General features: G+C 43.4%; 3 protein-coding genes across 3 annotated transcripts in view; 1 reads left to right on the forward strand and 2 right to left on the reverse strand.

The window, feature by feature from the left end:
* Positions 1-327: 327 nt before the first annotated feature.
* LOC128713191 (leucine-rich repeat-containing protein 15-like) lies at positions 328-1,955 on the reverse strand. Its single transcript, XM_053808052.1, has 2 exons — positions 1,924-1,955; positions 328-1,831 (listed from the first exon to the last, which is right to left on the reverse strand). Exons 1-2 carry the CDS (start codon positions 1,953-1,955, stop codon positions 328-330), a joined length of 1,536 nt encoding a protein of 511 aa, XP_053664027.1.
* Positions 1,956-3,178: 1,223 nt separating this feature from the next.
* Positions 3,179-4,773, reverse strand: LOC128713192 (leucine-rich repeat-containing protein 15-like). The gene is made up of 2 exons (XM_053808053.1): positions 4,742-4,773; positions 3,179-4,649 (listed from the first exon to the last, which is right to left on the reverse strand). The coding sequence occupies exons 1-2, from the start codon at positions 4,771-4,773 to the stop codon at positions 3,179-3,181; spliced, it is 1,503 nt and encodes a 500-aa protein (XP_053664028.1).
* A 1,359-nt stretch (positions 4,774-6,132) lies between these two features.
* LOC128715141 (titin-like) overlaps positions 6,133-18,755 on the forward strand; it is a 38,933-nt gene continuing 26,310 nt past the window's right edge. Inside the window, exon 1 of the mRNA XM_053810022.1 lies at positions 6,133-6,244. Within this exon, the coding sequence (XP_053665997.1) occupies positions 6,133-6,244 (112 nt within the window). The remainder of the gene's footprint in view (positions 6,245-18,755) is intronic.

Here is an 18,755-nt window from a genome sequence, read left to right on the forward strand (position 1 = left end):
TGTCTCAAAAATATTTCATGAAAAATTCTCAACATTTTCATTGCTATCTGTGCCAACTGACAAAAGGTTCAAGTTCGGCTCCGAGTAATCATTCGATTAGGTAAATGGTTCGTCTTTTAATATGTATTATTTTTATACAGTTTTATTCATTTTTATTCGTTTTGCTGTGCTCACATCGATTTCTTCGATGACAAACATACTCCAACAACTTCACCGCGTGCATCTTCGGCACACCTTCCATCACCGTACCCAATCTCCGTATAATTTGACTTCTGACCCTTGCTGCTTTCGGCCTGTTTCTGAATGACGGTTTTTAGTTACTAGCTGCTACACATAACAGTGTGTCTCCATCCTGCTTCTTATCCATCTCATCTCAGACTGCAGTTGTTCAAGAAGCTGCGCTAGCCGTTCGTTAACACGCTTCAGTTGGTTAAGTTCGACTTGGAGCTGTGCCATGGAACCGTTCGATGCAGTGTGCGGTCCTTCCGCATGCTGAAGCTTTTCTGCAACGTTCGTTAAACTTTGCTTTATCTGCCGGTCCAGGTAAGGTTTGTCACTTTCCTTGCAGCAAATGTTTCGCATGTGCTGGTAGTTTTCCTTACAGTACCGGTCGCTGTCATTTATCACCGATTCGGACACATTTTCAAACAGTTGCTCTAGATTTTTGCAATCCCAATCGTTGTGCGATAGCGTGAGAATTTGGAGCTTGTTTATGGAGCCGAGCTTGAGCGTTATGATCGAGTTGTGATCGAGATACAGCTGCTCTAGTGTACTGAACTGATCCTTGTTCGATTCCACATGCAGTAGATGATTATGCCGGACATCGAGTATCTTGAGTGTTCGGATAGGTGGGGAATTCAGGTTCAATGCCACCAGCCGGTTGTTAGATAGGTATAATTGCTCTAGACGGTACAATTTCTTTAAATGGAGGTCCGTTACCTTTTCCAGCTCGTTGTACGAAAGATCCAAAACGACCAGCCCGGAATAGCGGTGAAGCCACGCGATGTTTGTTAGATTGTTATGTTGCAAAAAAAGTTTCTCGAGCTTTGTATTGTTTGAGCCCGTCACTGTGTTAATGCGATTGTGCGAGGCATCCAGGACGACCAAATTAACCGGGATTGCTAATGTCGTAAGCAGGTTGGAACTGACATTTCCTTCGATAAGGCTCGGAATGAGCGAAAGGTCAAAGTGGGTGAGATTGTTGCTATTCAACAGTAGGTGCTGCAAATTGTTAACATTCTGGAAGGTATTATCATCGATTAGCTGCAGTTTGTTGTTCGCGAACGACAGGTCAGTAAGATTCGGTGTACCGGAAAAGATGTCCCGTGGCAAACGTTGGAGGCTGTTCTGGTCCAGCGCCAATTTGGTGAGAGAGCTCATGTTATGAAACACGCCCTGTGGTAATTCACGAATATCGTTGAAGCCTAAATACAGTTCCCGGATGTTGATACCGTTTGTGAAGGCGTTCGGTACGATTTCCTCTAACTGTACAGCAGTCAGATCGAGCAGCTCGACTTCTCCGAACGAGCGCAATAATGTCTCCGGTAACTTTCTCACGACTGAGGTTTTGAATGTAAGATTTTTCTGGCTGTTATGCGTTATCTCAACTTCACCGAAGTAAGCACCGGGAGTATCCCTAGTGATGGACACATCGCAGAATACACAATCGTAGACCGGATTAGACTCCCTGCAACTGTACCGCTCCCAGAGAGTAGCACTATTTGAATCCTGCCAGCTGTTTTTACTGGTGGCGGGTTGCTGGTGGAACTGGTATCCATTGCTGTTCCAGTTCTGCTGCTGAGCAGTAACGACACTGCCGGCGAATAAAACACTGCACCAAGGGAAACAGTTGAACATAAGACCGTAAGTGATAACACGTCCAAGTGGGGCGATGGTAGAAACCGTCCAAGTATGTAACTTTACCTTAAAAGTGATAAGCTGCGCAGCCAGCCCATTGCAGCACGGAAATTCGGGAGTTGTACGGCTCGAACGATAGTATGAAACTAAATACAGTTCCCATTGATGGGTTCAATTTTGTTGCAAAAGAAATCACTTTGAATACGCAATCACTGATAACAACCGAGTTTTGAGTTGTATAAAAAAAAACACACACACACACACACATACAGAATAACGTAGTGATTATGAATTCACCAAACGCGCTACAGTGCTTACCGTAATGCTTAAGAAAATGAATTGAATTAGTTTTTAATGACCTTATGTTTTGAGGTACATTGGAGTTTGGTAGTAAACACCCTATGTAGGTTGATTTGATTAAAACCTAAGAATAAAAACTTTAAGTCACTTTTTTTTTTTTATTCAATAAGAACGGCAAGGCCGTATTGCTTTAAGTGACATTTGATTGGGGGCATTTTTTCGGTTACAACCTGTTCAAACTTTGCCTAGTTGATTAGTCTTTTCTAGGAAGTAAGAAGAGTTCGGGCTGATAACATATGCCTTATACGTTGATCCTAGTTTTAACTTTGCGGGTCATCATCATAGAAATATTGTCGACGGTCCATAGTTCATGCTGCGATTAGTAAGTAACAGATTATACAGTATCTTGTGGAGTTTTCATCAGCAACAATGATTGGCACGAACTTGACGCATGTTGTACAATCTTTAACGAACGAATTCGTAAATTTCTGGCTAACATTATCAGTAGCTCACGCATCTTCAAATTCCACGAATCGTATCTCAAGGTCTGTACACATGGGTTGGTGCACGCGAATTTGTTCTCGCTCTTCGCGCTCTAACAGGACTTCCAGACGTTTTATTTTGTTTACGAAACAAGTAGTCCTTCGTACATTTTATTAGTAATAGGTTAGTAATGTTTGTAAATTAGTTTAAAAAAACTTTAAACACTACGCATAACATAAGTGTGTCCCTAAAAACCAGAATAAAACAATCATTTTTTGAATCAATATTCTAAGAAATCACTTGCAGTAACAAATGGCGCAATGGCAAAATAATGGAATTATTTTTATACAGTTTTATTCATTTTTATTCGTTTTGCTGTGCTCACATCGATTTCTTCGATGACAAACATACTCCAACAACTTCACCGCGTGCATCTTCGGCACACCTTCCATCACCGTACCCAATCTCCGTATAATTTGACTTCTGACCCTTGCTGCTTTCGGCCTGTGTCTGAATGACGGTTTTTAGTTACTAGCTGCTACACATAACAGTGTGTCTTCATCCTGCTTCTTATCCATCTCATCTCAGACTGCAGTTGTTCAAGAAGCTGCGCTAGCCGTTCGTTAACACACTTCAGTTGGTTAAGTTCGACTTGGAGCTGTGCCATGGAACCGTCCGATGCAGTGTGCGGTTCTTCCGCATGCTGAAGCTTTTCTGCAACGTTCGCTAAACTTTGCTTTTTCAGCCGGTCCAGGTAAGGTTTGTCACTTTCCTTGCAGCAAATGTTTCGCATGTGCTGGTAGTTTTCCTTACAGTACCGGTCGCTGTCATTTATCACCGATTCGGACACATTTTCAAACAGTTGCTCTAGATTTTTGCAATCCCAATCGTTGTGCGATAGCGTGAGAATTTGGAGCTTGTTTATGGAGCCGAGCTTGAGCGTTATGATCGAGTTGTGATCGAGATACAGCTGCTCTAGTGTACTGAACTGATCCTTGTTCGATTCCACATGCAGTAGATGATTATGCCGGACATCGAGTATCTTGAGTGTTCGGATAGGTGGGGAATTCAGGTTCAATGCCACCAGCCGGTTGTTAGATAGGTATAATTGCTCTAGACGGTACAATTTCTTGAAATGAAGGTCCGTTACCTTTTCCAGCTCGTTGTACGAAAGATCCAAAACGACCAGCCCGGAATAGCGGTGAAGCCACGCGATGTTTGTTAGTTTGTTATGTTGCAAAAAGAGATCCTCCAGCTTTGTATTGTTTGAGCCCGTCACAGTGTTGATGCGATTGTGCGAGGCATCCAGGACGACCAAATTAACCGGGATTGCTAATGTCGTAAGCAGGTTGGAACTGACATTTCCTTCGATAAGGCTTGGAATGAGCGAAAGGTCAAAGTGGGTGAGATTGTTGTTGGACAATAAAAGGGCCTTCAATTTTTTAACATTCTTGAAGGTATTATCATCGATTAGCTGCAGTTTGTTGTTCGCGATCGACAGTTCAGTAAGATTCGGTGTACCGGAAAAGATGTCCCGTGGCAAACGTTCGAGGCTGTTCTGATCCAACATCAAGCTTTTAAGAGACCTCATGTTATGAAACACGCCCTGTGGTAATTCACGAATATCGTTGAAGCCTAAATACAGTTCCCGGATGTTGATGCCGTTTGTGAAGGCGTTCGGTACGATTTCCTCTAACTGTACAGCAGTCAGATCAAGCCGCTCGACTTTTCCGAACGAGTGCAATAATGTCTCCGATAACTTTCTCACGACTGAGTTTTTGAATGTAAGACTTTTCTGGCTGTTTTGCGTTATCTCAACATCACCGAAGTAAGCACCGGGAGTGTTCCTATCGATTGACACATCGTGGAATACACAATCGTAGCTTGTACTAGACTCCCGGCAACTGTACCGCTTCCATTGAGTATACCTAGTTGACGTCTGCCTCTGGTATGCTTTGTAGTACCAGATCCGCTGCTGAGCAGTAACGACACTGCCGGCGAATAAAACACTGCACCAAGGAAAACAGTTGAACATAAGACCGTAAGTGAAAACACGTCCAAATTTAGCGATGGTAGAAACCGTCCAAGTATGTAACTTTACCTTAAAAGTGATAAGCTGTGCAGCCAGCCCATTGCAGCACGGAAATTCGGGAGTTGTACGGCTCGAACGATAGTATGAAACTAAATACAGTTCCCATTGATGGGTTCAATTTTGTTGCAAAAGAAATCACTTTGAATACGCAATCACTGATAACAACCGAGTTTTGAGTTGTATAAAAAAAAACACACACACACACATACAGAATAACGTAGTGATTATGAATTCACCAAACGCGCTACAGTGCTTACCGTAATGCTTAAGAAAATGAATTGAATTAGTTTTTAATGACCTTATGTTTTGAGGTACATTGGAGTTTGGTAGTAAACACCCTATGTAGGTTGATTTGATTAAAACCTAAGAATAAAAACTTTAAGTCACTTTTTTTTTTTTATTCAATAAGAACGGCAAGGCCGTATTGCTTTAAGTGACATTTGATTGGGGGCATTTTTTCGGTTACAACCTGTTCAAACTTTGCCTAGTTGATTAGTCTTTTCTAGGAAGTAAGAAGAGTTCGGGCTGATAACATATGCCTTATACGTTGATCCTAGTTTTAACTTTGCGGGTTATCATCATAGAAATATTGTCGACGGTCCATAGTTCATGCTGCGATTAGTAAGTAACAGATTATACAGTATCTTGTGGAGTTTTCATCAGCAACAATGATTGGCACGAACTTGACGCATGTTGTACAATCTTTAACGAACGAATTCGTAAATTTCTGGCTAACATTATCAGTAGCTCACGCATCTTCAAATTCCACGAATCGTATCTCAAGGTCTGTACACATGGGTTGGTGCACGCGAATTTGTTCTCGCTCTTCGCGCTCTAACAGGACTTCCAGACGTTTTATTTTGTTTACGAAACAAGTAGTCCTTCGTACATTTTATTAGTAATAGGTTAGTAATGTTTGTAAATTAGTTTAAAAAAACTTTAAACACTACGCATAACATAAGTGTGTCCCTAAAAACCAGAATAAAACAATCATTTTTTGAATCAATATTCTAAGAAATCACTTGCAGTAACAAATGGCGCTAACCACGTCAACATCATCAAATGGCAGGTGACTGAGTGATCATGTGCATTTAAGCATTTGCATTTCTGGGAAGCCTATCCATGCAGAAGCCATACTAAATGGCACGTGTGCATCGCAGTGACAAATTATGCTAAGGTCGTAGAACATTGTGAAAATCATTTTCTGCAGCTAATCAGAATTCGCATTTCGCCCAGTTTTGCGCATGATGTGCGATTGTTGAGTGTTTCGCAGTGATTAGTGATTGTTTGCATTTGTAACTACAACTGGTACTACCGATAACGCGCCTGCTGCTAGTGTCGCTGCCTTTACGACTTGCACACCACCGGAACCGGGTGGTGGTGCTGAATGAGGTGGGAAAATGTGGCTCGAAAAGCTTGTGCTGGTGTACTTGCTCACCCTGTTCAACTCACTGGATGGATACTTTCTGGATAATCATCACCTGCAGAGCAATGGCCGCCATCGAAGGAAAGGTAAGTCGCATCTTCAAAAGTCAGCGCCAGACTTATCGATGATAAAGACGATTCCGGTAATACTGGTTGGCGACGCGATGCAAAACTAATTTGCCCAAATATTCTTGGAGGATAATTCATACCAATTGATCTAACTTCAAACTAATTTTCCTCGCCAATGACAGTTTGAAGTAAGTGAAGTTCACTTAGTACGCTTAAACCTTTTTCCATCTGGTTGTGCTGGTTAAGTATTGGCAACCGTTAAGAGATACCCCACTAGCGTTGTTTTATCGATTGATTGTTCCATGCCCAATCTCCCGTTCAAAGAAGGGTAGACCCTCTAGACCTTATCAAACATTGAACCTATCGAAACTGTACGTTGGATCTTTAAGCGGCCTTCTTCAACGGGCCGGAGGGTTTTTCGGCCGGTCCGAGCTTAATTAGTTTAGGATAAACAATTTAAACGTCACCGGGGTTCATTATTTTCCGTTTTTCCCTCAGCTTGATGGGGCAGGGAGGCGAAAGTGACAAGTTGTGTTCCGTTCACCGGTAAAGTGACACGAAGCGCTTTTTCCACAGCACACCTCGCTACCCGAATTCGCACCATCCACCCATTTTCCTATCCGAACTTTCCACGGCCGGTGTGATTAGATGGACGCCTGCACGGTTGGACGGAGAAGCAGTTCCAGCTCATTAAAATTTCCCTCCCAGGCTAAAACGCATCTCCTCCAATCCCTTACCCAATGCCTCGGTTTTGGCCCATCCGCTCGGTAGGTTGACTTTCATTGAGCTGCGGAAGACTTATTGGATAAATTAATTACATTTCGGTTTTCTCTCGTACCGTGGTCCCGCGTACGGAATCGCGCAGACCAGAAAAGGGACAAAGGGATTGTTGTTTTTTTATTTGTTTCACGAAACGTTGATTCTGGGGGAGCTTTTTCCCCTACCATACAGCCATTTCTTGGAGTTTGTGCGTGCGTATCTTATTCTCCTCGCTTCCCTGTGAAGCACAACTTGCTACTTTGCGTCACGATTTCCATTGCCGCCAACACGGTGGCAACTTTTCAAGAGCTTCTTTCAAGGAATTGGAAGACTTTGTGACCCGCTGGAGGGTGAGTGAAAAGTGTTTAATAAATTCACGATTCTCGGGCACCAGGGGTTGATTGAAAAGTAAAAGTTTCCGTTTAATAAAGCCGGTCGGATTTTCGATGCTGTTTATTGTTTTTTTTTACGCACTTACCGTTTGTTTCTCGTCTTACAGTTGATTTTGATGAGTGTGAAGTTTCGATTGGCTCTCGAAGTGGATTGTAATTGGGATAATTGAATGCGCCATTATCGGGAGGGATTTTATGTAAACTGTGTGTTTCAAGGAGAATGTCACTTTGTGGACATATAAACTGAAAGAAAATATAACTAGAGCAGAAAAATTATTATTAGAACTGAATATATCTACCGGACTGATCCAGACGAACGTTAAAACTGTCTCTTAGCAGCTCGTTATCGTAGGAATGTATTTATTTGAACATTTAATTGATCTACTAATTTAACAACATAATTAGGTTTGCCACCAGACCTTTACGCTCTCAGCACTGAGCGCTCAATGCTCATCCATACACAGAAGGCCGGAACGTATTAGAAAAATAAGTTAAACGTATTATTGTACTTGCTACTCGACGAAGATAATAAGAATGTACTATTTTCGTAAATTGTTACACAACATTTGCATACATATTGCATACATGTAGGCGCACAGTTTCTATCTAGAGAATACGTTACGTAAGTTCAACCATGCCGCCCTTATTGTGCTTCTTCTTGTATTTTACGCTCGAACATTGCTGTAGTCTTTGTTTACTTCAATCTTAACCAACCGCAATAGTCCTTCACTTGTACAATGACACTCATCAAAGGATGATCAGCTGTTTGAATAGTGTAAAACCACAATTTAAGATTAGTTTCCCTTTTTGCTTCGGCCTGGCTAACGAGTAGAGCCTCCACCAATGGCATTGTTGCAAAGCATCACATCATGCCCTACACGGCTGCATCTAACTCCCTTGCACATGTAACAGCTGAAAGATAAAGTTTCCGTGTCATCTACCTCCGGCCTAACCACAACCCGGCATTTGTGGGCAATCAGGCTCGATTGCTGGCTAACAACTGACAACAAAACTCAAACGCCTCTTCGAATCACGCATAAAAGAGACGAGAAGTCGGGTGGATGGGCTTTGCTTAGACATGCACGCAAAAATACAAACACAAAACAACCTGGTCCTACATACCCCATTCCATCCCCATTGCCTTTCCTATTTCACAGCTGTTCAAGAGTCGCAAGAATTGCAAAACTTTGCAATCGTCAATCCACAATGGAGAACGGGTATTGACATGGCAGTTTGTGGAGCAGGTGGTAAAGAAAACGGGAAAAACTTCAACCAAACTAGCTTTTGTTGGGAGTGCGAGTTTTACCTCGTAGCGCTTTCAACCCCGTATCACTGAACCAGATCGGGTTCGGGCTTTACTGCATGGGTGGAAAAATTAACATCAACCGTGTCGATCGAGAAAGAGCCAGAAACGAGCAAGGAAGAGCTGGCTCACCCTATAAAGAACTCTATTACACATCCTGCAACCATCGGGCCGATGGTTGAATGCGACCAGCTACTGTTTTTCTTCGCCATTACTCGAGCCTGTTGGGCTGCGGGGAAGGACAAGTTTCCTGCACATGACTTTAGAAAAGTGCGCACAAACAGTTGGAAAAGTTGACGCTGAAACCTTGGCCCGCTATTGTTTTGTGTTGCCGCACACGGTTCTTTTCGGTGCCTCACAAGCGGGACACTGGCTGCGTGGCACACATTGGAAACATTTCCTATTCCGGACTACGTGCGCGACGAGCCATCATAATGTTGTGTGGTACGGCTCTTGGGGCATGAGCCACCGACTAGCCGAACCTACTAGAAGCACACGATGCTACTTGGGCCACGATTGCACCGGAAAAGCAGTAACAGGGCGAGTGGTAATAGCGCGAGAGGCGGGAGACAAACTTTCCCAATTCTGTGTGCCCCACCGGAAAGGCCACACACACAACTATGAAACCGACGAGGCCAACCGATGGAAGATGCAGATTGTGGAATTTTGATAGTATGTAATGAACATGTGTAAAATGGGTCAGGTTACCATCAGCCGAAGCCTAACTTCAGGCGTGCGGATTGGTAAGGTTAGTACCTTCTGGTGTGTGTGTGCGTGTTTTTTTTTAATAATGTCCCACCAGCAAGTCGGCCGAGCCAAATGCGAAAAAAAAACAAAAGAGGCGAAAGATAGAGACAGCAACGTTTGATGGTGTCATCGTGAAGGATTCAACTTTTCCACGTGTAGGTGGGTTAGATGGCGAAATGTGGGAAGCACTTTATGGTGGACCATTTCGAGCGATTTTAAAATTGTGCTGAGAAAGTTTTTCCTTTTGCACAAACCACCCACACATACACACACACATACACACATACACACAAGTGGAAAAGGTAAGGAAGAAGTAAAAAATCTCTTCAGTCAGCCGTTTTCCAGCTTCCAGCTTCCGCCTTTTCCATGGTTCGAATGTGTGCGACAGTTTCCCATTAAGGGACAGTTCGAAAGGAACGAGAGAATGTCCCCGAAAATGTATCTTTTTTCACTCTGCTCCATCTGCAATACCTCCATGGTGTGTCACTTGAAGAGGGTTTTGCCAACGCTATCCACCATTGCTGTATGCAGATGACATTCCGCAAAAGGTTTACTACATTGCCGCGCGGACGGTAGTGGGAGCGGGTCTGAGAGTATGGTAAAAATGTCCCTTACGGAATGCAAAACTTAGCCTTCGTAAAGGTAAATAAAAAGGCTAAAAGACCTCTTCCCCGTACACTCGCGACAAACGGCTCGAGCGAACCAGCGGCAGTAATTGACACGATAACCTCCGGTGGCCTCCCGGTGTGGCGAAAGGCGTTTTGAGGCGTTGGCTTTGGGATGGGGAATTGGAATTGCAATATTTTGCCCCTAAAACCCTCCGCCTCGTAGTGGAGGCCGGGTTGATGTGGCAGAATGTGTGGCTGCAAATTGTTTCTAAAAACTCTGCGCCCGAACTCCATTAACGTAATGGTGTTTGAGCATGATGTTCGCAGCATGTTTGCATGTTCGGCACATTATTAAGCCCCGTTTGTAAAATATTCCCGGAAGGAAAAAAAAACTCGACTCCAGCAACCCGACGATCGCTCAATTTATTCACATTCATCAAGGGTTTCGAATTTCTTCCCGCATTCTTTTGGGGCAACATTTCGATTGGAGTGATTTTGAGTGTGTGTGGAAATGTGAGGTGATTTGATTCACCGTGTATTGCATAATGCGCTCTGTTACGCAAAAATTCAAATCAAGTTTTTGGTTCATGCTTTTTTGTTCAATGCCGTAATGCAAAATACAACCCAGCTGGGATGTTTGAGTGTTCTTTCCCGGTTTGCCGGGGAGCATGTCTGTGTGCATTTGCGAAATACTATCAATCCCGCAGCTAATCGCATTGCCGTTCGAACAATTCAAGCGGCGGACGAATGGTTGGTACGCTTTCACACGTAACTAAATCGATTTGTTCATCCACCGCCATTGCTGGCGTTCATTTCATGCTCGAACGCTTGTATTACCGATTTGCTGGCATCAGGACATCAGGATGGTAGGGAACTGAAGGCGCAATGAAAATGCAGAACACCGACTGATTGCACGATCAATGTTTCTTTTCATTTCTTTCTCCGCCCCACCGACTCATCGGAATTAGCTTGCGAAGTTAGCAGTAGTACATGTAACAAAACGCAAAGTATAAAGGCACAGTGACATCTCGATGGAACGTGGGACAAGAGAACTGAAACGAGGCAACTTAATCGATGTACGGTGAAATTGATTGCTACATCATGGCAGACAAAAAGTCGCCCAGGATTGAGACGTATGTTTCGTGCTCTATCCTTGTACCACGAAAATTAAGCATAATGGCTTGGAACGTTGCTGACTGTCTTTAAACGAATGCTCCATGCGAGGAAGGAATCGTTGGAAGGAATAAATCGAAATGATTTATACCCTTTGCTGTGTCTACCTTTAACAATGCCAGCTACACGGATGGAGCGAGCTTTTGAAATGAAATGCCTGCAGCGGGCGTGAACATTGTGCACATTGTCAGTGTGGAATTATGGAGAAGATTAATAATAGTTCTACGGGAACACGGGAAGATTCCGGTGAATCGGAGCATTTGCAATTTCACATCCCCTTGGTATGTTTCATTCAGGAATGATAACTTCTAATGAACGGCTTCTAGAGAGAGGACCCAGAATTCAACAACGAAAGACAAGCAATTCCAATAACATGTTTTGCGATTTACGAAGAAGCTCTATTGTTCTTTTCTCTAATTCATTCCGCGAGGAAAAGGGCTGTCGTTCGCTTATTAATGCAATACGCGCAAAGTGCAGATGGCAAGAACAATGGAACAAAGCACAAAACCTTACGATTCTACATCATACTGTAAATAACCAAAGCCTATCTTCGTGCTACATGTTGTGCTTCGTGCTGTAAAACTCACATGTTAACACATATCGGAAGTATTTTATTACTTTCGAATATTCCATTTGTTGAATAATTGGTTTGGTTTAGGGGCCCGTAATCTAAGCAAATAACTAAAATTTACCTTCTCTTCGCACGTACCAACGTTATCCAACCTCTGCTTTCGATTAAATAGTATTAATTTTCCTGCTGCCCTGAAGTTTCCCAACAAAATGCTATCAAATTTTTGCCCAACACTCATAATTCTTTCAAAGAATAAACGGCGAATAAGCAAAAAACCCGTTTTACAACAAAAGTATTCGATCAATATCCATCCCACCATTTACTGTTGAACGAACCTTCTCTGAAAGACGACACGCTTTGGGCAGAAGTTTGCAAAGTTATGGCAACGAACCAGAAACACCTATTAGCATCTTACCGACCGAGCGGTGTCATTTTCGATCGGGCGTAAACGAATCAGGCGAATAAGAAAGAGCGTTTGGAGCAAAGTCTGCCAGCAGAGAACCCATTCATCCTTTTACGCCTGAAAGCATTTGCCAGCGAAAGCAATGGAACGGCTGGGTTGAAGGATCATTTTGCGAACCTTCGAAACGTTGGTAAGGAAGAGTGTTTCCCAACAGTGCTCCAACGCATAACGTTGGGTCCCAGTTCACTGATTCACGCTTCGGCGCATCAAGTGACGTAAACGCGATGAACTGACGGGCATAGTGTAATGATTTTCCAATCATGCACAGTAAGACGTTGAGCTAGTTGTTCGCGGTGCACGTAGAAGTGATGGGTTTCGAATTACATCCAAAGCTTCCGTGGTAAACAGAAACGGAAGCGTTCGGAAAGGGAAGTTCTATTTTGAGATTACCAACTGACAAATTCCATGCAAACGCGCTGGGAACACCGCACCGTCACCGGGCGTTGATGGGGTAACGTAATGGGAAAGCGTTTAGATTACAGTATAACAGCTGATTAATTAATAACATTTCCCTCTATTCCTAAACACTTGGCACAATCCGGCACAAGAGCTACGATGTCGTGCCGTTCGCTAACATCGCCCAAGACGTTTAGATTAGATGTTAATTGGATCAAATGTAATTGTGCTCCGGGTACAGTTGCTCGCCGAGCGCGAGTGTTTGGCTGGAGTGCAGGATTGAAAAACGTACACCTACCAACACGTTATGAAGCGTTTTTCACTCGAACCACGTGCAACAGTCCCCGACCACATCGACTGGCACCACTCGGCATCGAGACGGGAATCCTCCTTCGCAAACGACAACCATCTTTTACGCTCCAAAAGTTCTCGATCCTCCTTTACCGGGGTCGTTCCGGTCGATTCGTCGTTTTGTTTTCGCTCTCATCTCCTAAAACTTTCGCTTGCGCTGTTCGTCGTGCCATGCAAACCGCCAACCTCCCGGGGGCAAGTTCCCGGGAACATTGGCTGCGTTGCGAGCGAAGGTAGCAGCAGAGTTTTCATAATTGGAATAATTAAATGGTTTTCGGATAGTTGTGAGTGCTCGTGGCCCGGATGCCTTGCGGGTACGGGTGTCGGCTTAGATGCGAGAACATGTGTCCTTTCATGGCGACCGGGTCTGCAGAGGGTGTTTTGCTCCGCTCAACATGTGTGATAGATAAATCATGTATTAGCCGTACCCTATTACGGGTGTGAAGCTACCAGGCATCCCGGGGATGGTTTGAAATAAGTTTTAATGAGCTGTTCTGATCGTCTTGGGTTCGTCTACCAGCTGCTACCTGTTTTCCATCTCGCGAGCATGAGGAAACCGGTAACGCCTATTGTGTAGGTGGTTCAAAAACAAATTGTTTGATTTGTGTTCTTAAAATATGATAACAGTATACTCCTGTACCAGGCTTGTAGTGAAATGAATAAACAAAATTATGTGTAAAGTTATGTTGAATGCAATAATGCGTACATTACAGATCGAAACTGAATAGATATCACTTTTATGAAATAGTAAATGTTAATTTAGTTTCTATTTTCAACATTGTACAAGATTGAAAGATTGACTTGGATAAACTAACAAACTACAATTAAAACCTTTTAAACAACATAATTTAGTTTGACAGAAAGTTTTCCACTCTGTTATACTGTATGACATAAAGACTGTACAAGTTTTATCGGACAGTCACTCACCATAACTGGTTTAGTTCCACGAAACTTGTTCTATTTACTAGCAAGCGTTTGGTAGTAGCATGATAGATTGTGCATAATAAACGAGAAATTAACCAAACAATTAATAATTGCACAGCCCCATAAACAGAGCGCTTGTCTCAGCATGAATCTTTCTCCCGAAAGAAATACATTTATCTCCCGAGCTGTGCTTCTAGGCAGCAGGGTCGTACCACACCCGCGCAATAAATCTTACCAGCAACACAAAAAGTCAACTGACCCTCCCAATGTATCCGATGTCCGGGCGTATTTTGTTCCACTTTGTCACACCGCCTCATATGTAACCTTATCAGATACGCTTCCACACACATTGTACGTGGCGGCGTACGCATCCAGTTGACCTCCCTTTTTTGACACGAGCGGACAAGTCATCCTGGGGGCGAAAATCTTCCGTATTAATTGCATACGACATCCAATCACCTGCTGCCTTACCCCGTCCTGTACGGGTAGCGTGTCCTCCCCAGCGCATGTTTCTTTTCTTCCGCACAGACAATCAAGGCTTTGGTCATCTTCCCCCGTTTGGTGTCAACGTTAAAAGGAAAAAGACCCACAAAGTGTGTACACTTCACAAATGTGATACTCAGCCCGAATCGCAACGGGCAACGGGTGGCGTGCCGATACCAGCGGTCTTGTTTATTGGCCTTTGTCGTTGCGTGCGTTCCCAATTTATCTTTTCCAGCCGACTGGATCAACAATGTTGGTTTTGAGGTCGGCGCACTCCATGCTGGCGTGTGCACTGAAGTCATCAAAGGTTGGGCGCTTTGGGTTTTCGGGAATGGATTGCAGGCCCATCAGTCACGGCCGCCCAGTATCGATGGGAAATGGAGATAATAGTGAAGAGCGGCCGAAGACATTCGGGAGCACTACAGGTTCATGGTAGGGAGGACAAGTAAGATGTTGCACGTATTCTAGCAATGCTTGCTGAGCTGCGCAAAAGCGTTCCTATCGCTATCGATTTGTTGACTGTGTACAGGGCAGTTAAAGGAACGCTCTGCCCATCAGCATCTTCTTTTGGTTTGTTGGGCTTCTTTCTACCCTTACCCAAAGACCGAAGTTGTTTTCCATCTCAATATTATTGTAGTTGGGAAAACAAATCCACCTCACTCGCTATGACGCTTGCTTTTCCTTCCGAGAATGCGTCGTTTGTCCGTTTTCCTTGATGTTGAGCGAGTGTGTGTTATGGGCAAAAGATGTTTACCCTTGGTGGTCAATGTTCAAGCAGGGAGCACATTTATCAAGAAGAGGTTTTTGCTCCCTGCAACACTGACCTGACCGTGTCCAACGTTTAAGGCGATGAGTTACAAACAATTTATATTTTCTCTACCCGCCGGCTATGGCATGGTGTAGCAAGACGACTGATTATCCGTAAAATAAAGAAAACACAGCTGCACTAATCGCTTGTTGGCATGAGTAGAATGGTTTCGGAGAGCTTTTAAAGCTTCCGGGCAAATAATTACCGAGGTGTGAGTATGGATTGTTATGAAATAATCATTTGCAGCTTTCATTTGAGTGATTTGATTCAAACTATTTTATAAAGAACGGCGTTTGAAAATCATTGCCAAACAAAAACAAAGCTTGAACCATTCGCTGCCTTTTGAAAGATCCTCGCAAATAATTGTCAATCGTTGCACGTCCTCACGCTTTTAGGTTTTTTGGAATGCATCCCGAGTGATGGTACTTCAACGTGGGATCAACGTGGAATAGGTATAAAAAACGGGCTTTTAGAATGTCGAATAATTCATTCGAAAAGGTTGCCGAAAATTATCGCTCGCGGAATGTTTTCTGTTGCGAACTTCAAAGCTTTGCTTGAACAATCTTCTCACGTAGTTTGATAAAAGATTGGAAGATGCTTTTCTTATCAACTTTTTTGTGTGTTATTGCTAACGACGAAAGGTAGGAAAGAAAGTTTAAAATCCATCAATTATAACCCTAATACCGGCTGCTCACGCTGACATGACCGAGGATCGATGTTCTAACTTTGAAATCTGCTAACAAACCCCCACACCACGTGACTGCCGAGGCTTGGTGCCAATGAGAGCCATCGGCTTTCCGGGAAAATGGAACGAGCACCGAATCGAACCGCACCCAACCCATCCGCTAGTTTAAAAGAGTACGGCCGTTTTTTCCCTTGGATCAGTGGAAAGTTTTCGGCCAAAATGGGCACCCATCCCCACTACCAGATCGGTTCCGTTACAGCTAATCTTCCACTTTCGATCTGGGATTTTCGTCCGATTCCGATCCGAAGGTTAGGGTAGCACCGGTTCTAGTAAGTGATAAGCCTGGCTCACCATTCAGTGGCCATCTTTGGTCAGCCCGCCGGTAGAGTTTCACTGGCGGGTGAAAATGGAACAAGGTGCGTAGAAAACTTTCTCACCCAACATTTACAACGTCCCCACCTACGGAACTAACCGAAAGGATAAGGACGAATTTTTCAACCGCCGCCGTCCCCACGTTTTACACTTTGAGGAATATTTTTCGCCAGCCTCGGTTTTTTGCTGCGCTTGTGCACCTCTGACAGCCGGGAAGTTGGGCTGTTCGTTGGGTTTTGTTGAAAGTTCAGATATTTATAGCACAAAGGGATGTCTCAGTGAACTCGTTTCCGGGAAAGAGGTTTTTCGGTTGCAAGATGGGCGATAGTGGCTCGCCGTTTCTTTCGTGTTTTTTTTTTTGTTCGGAGCAAAGGGAGAGGAATTGTCCGCTGACCTTTGCCTTCGCATTGTAAAGTAACATTATCAACGACATTTGTATGCTAATGAATTGAAAGATTTGCCTGTCAAAGGTCGCGCGTGCAGGGTGGATCCTGGAATGGCTAAACGAGGTGACAAATTTTTCGGATCCTATTCGGATAAAGTTTTATGAAATCCGGGACGGTGGAATACCTTAACAGGTGACTTGGTCGTGTGGAAAAGTGGGTCATATTTTAAAGCTGCTCGCTTAATTTGTGAGTTTTCGATTTGCCTCCAAAGATAATGGTGATTAAAATAGATTAAAAAGATGAGAAGAAAGAAGCGAATATTATTTACCTTAGTGGATGTTTTATGGCTAAGCTTTATAAGTACATAATCATCAATGCATCAAGTGATTTGTTTGGACTGGATTAAGAGCGGAATTTGTTTGTTATGGCACAAATCGGTGTTTAATAAAGCATGTCCAGCAACTAAACTGCTTTTGTCAGCAATATTTAAAGAATTGATTCTACATCGATCGGTTATCAGTGAGTAGTAGTAATTCCCAGTGAGTAAGAATAATACTTTCCATGGTTAGTTTTGGATGCTGAGAAGAGTTTAAGGCTTTCGAAAGTCTTTCGTACTTGCTACAAACATCTCGCAACCGGTTGAAGTCCTGCATCTTCGTTCATCTATTGTAGTGTTCACTACATATACCCATTAAATGTATGAAACATTTGAAAGGCTTTAGGGGCTGAGTCGTCCGGTGGCATTATAGTGTATGGTGCAGCCAAAGAGATCCCGGCGAGTCTTATTGTTGTGTTATGATTGATAGCTGCGACCGGAGCATTCATCATAAAACCATGAATAATTTTAAATTTACAAACTCTATTCAAACAAGGATTACATTACGCTTTTGCAAGCGTTTCGTCAAGTTTTGTTCTTGCTTTCAAAAATGATAAATTTAAGTTAGAATATAGTTATGCCGTTTTCAAAGGATTCATTTGAATTCACCCGAATTAACGTCATACAGCCTAACGCAACCCTCATTCAACACGGAGCATGAGTTAGTAGTTTGAAGTTAAATGAGTTTGAAATAAAGCTTTCCCTTGTTGAAATTCGTTTCCACCAGCTTAGTAGCACATACCGCTGAGTCACTCCTGTTTTGGCAGATTCAATTTATGAGATCAGCGTACATTTCGAGCGAAAAGCACGGAAACTGTAAAGAAAACACAAGGAAAGGAGGAAGGATAAAAAAAAACCCCTCTAAACCAGAACACACCGAGCCACAGAACGAGTTACCATACTTGCATAGGAACGTTGTGGCGAGATTAGAATTCATTACACTGCTCCTCGGGCGCGTTTGGTTTGGCACGGACACTCGACTCGAATGGGGGATGCACGGGATGAGCAGATGATATTGTAGCAATAGCCATCCGTAGCTCCCAGCTGCAAAGATCAGCATATTTTTGGTACGGGGCCGTATGGAATAAATAAATGGAATCCCATTCACAACTTTTATGAGCATCGTTTGCATGGTCGTGCAGCTGTGAAGATGATGCTGATGGTAAGCGAGAGTCTGCCACGAAGCGTGAGAGAGAAAGAGAGGAAAAAACCATGCACTCGTTCTTAATGGACGAATGGGGAAGTGGAAGGAGTAGGAGGGAACAGAGCTAGGTCGGAGATGGTGACTTATTCTTGTGAATGAAGCTGAATAGTGTATTAAATGCAAATCAACTGGCCGGCGAAGATATGGAAATTCCTGGAGTTTGCCGCCTTGCGTTCGTTGGAGAATTATTGTTGAAATTTAAAAACAAACTGCGCACAATGCTTTTTACATCATCACCGTCACGCTGAGTTCCTATGTTATGCATTCAAAATGTTAAAAGCAACGAATAATTTTCTTACCATTTTTGCAAGGAGAGCAATGCACATTGTTATTCACCCAAGAAGCAGGCAAGCTACATCAACCCTGAACTGCAATCACTGCAGTCGCTGCACGTCCGTGCGGAAGCAGCTGGATCAACCGCTTATCGAGCATATTGACCGCATCTTCCGGTCGTACTGTTCATTACCATCGGCCGTACCGCAAACGGCAGCAAAATGAACAACGCGGCCAGTTGCAAACCAATACAAA

Source organism: Anopheles marshallii, chromosome 3 (assembly GCF_943734725.1).
Source record: "Anopheles marshallii chromosome 3, idAnoMarsDA_429_01, whole genome shotgun sequence".
Taxonomy (NCBI): Eukaryota; Metazoa; Arthropoda; class Insecta; order Diptera; family Culicidae; genus Anopheles; species Anopheles marshallii.

Bases quoted from the DNA above. Each gene is read 5' to 3' on its own strand.
- LOC128713191 (XM_053808052.1), bottom strand. From the start codon at position 1,955: ATGGGCTGGCTGCGCAGCTTATCACTTTTAAG. The intron at 1,832-1,923 runs GTAAAGTTACAT...CCCTTGGTGCAG, and splicing joins CGCAGCTTATCACTTTTAAG to TGTTTTATTCGCCGGCAGTG.
- LOC128713192 (XM_053808053.1), bottom strand. From the start codon at position 4,773: ATGGGCTGGCTGCACAGCTTATCACTTTTAAG. The intron at 4,650-4,741 runs GTAAAGTTACAT...TCCTTGGTGCAG, and splicing joins CACAGCTTATCACTTTTAAG to TGTTTTATTCGCCGGCAGTG.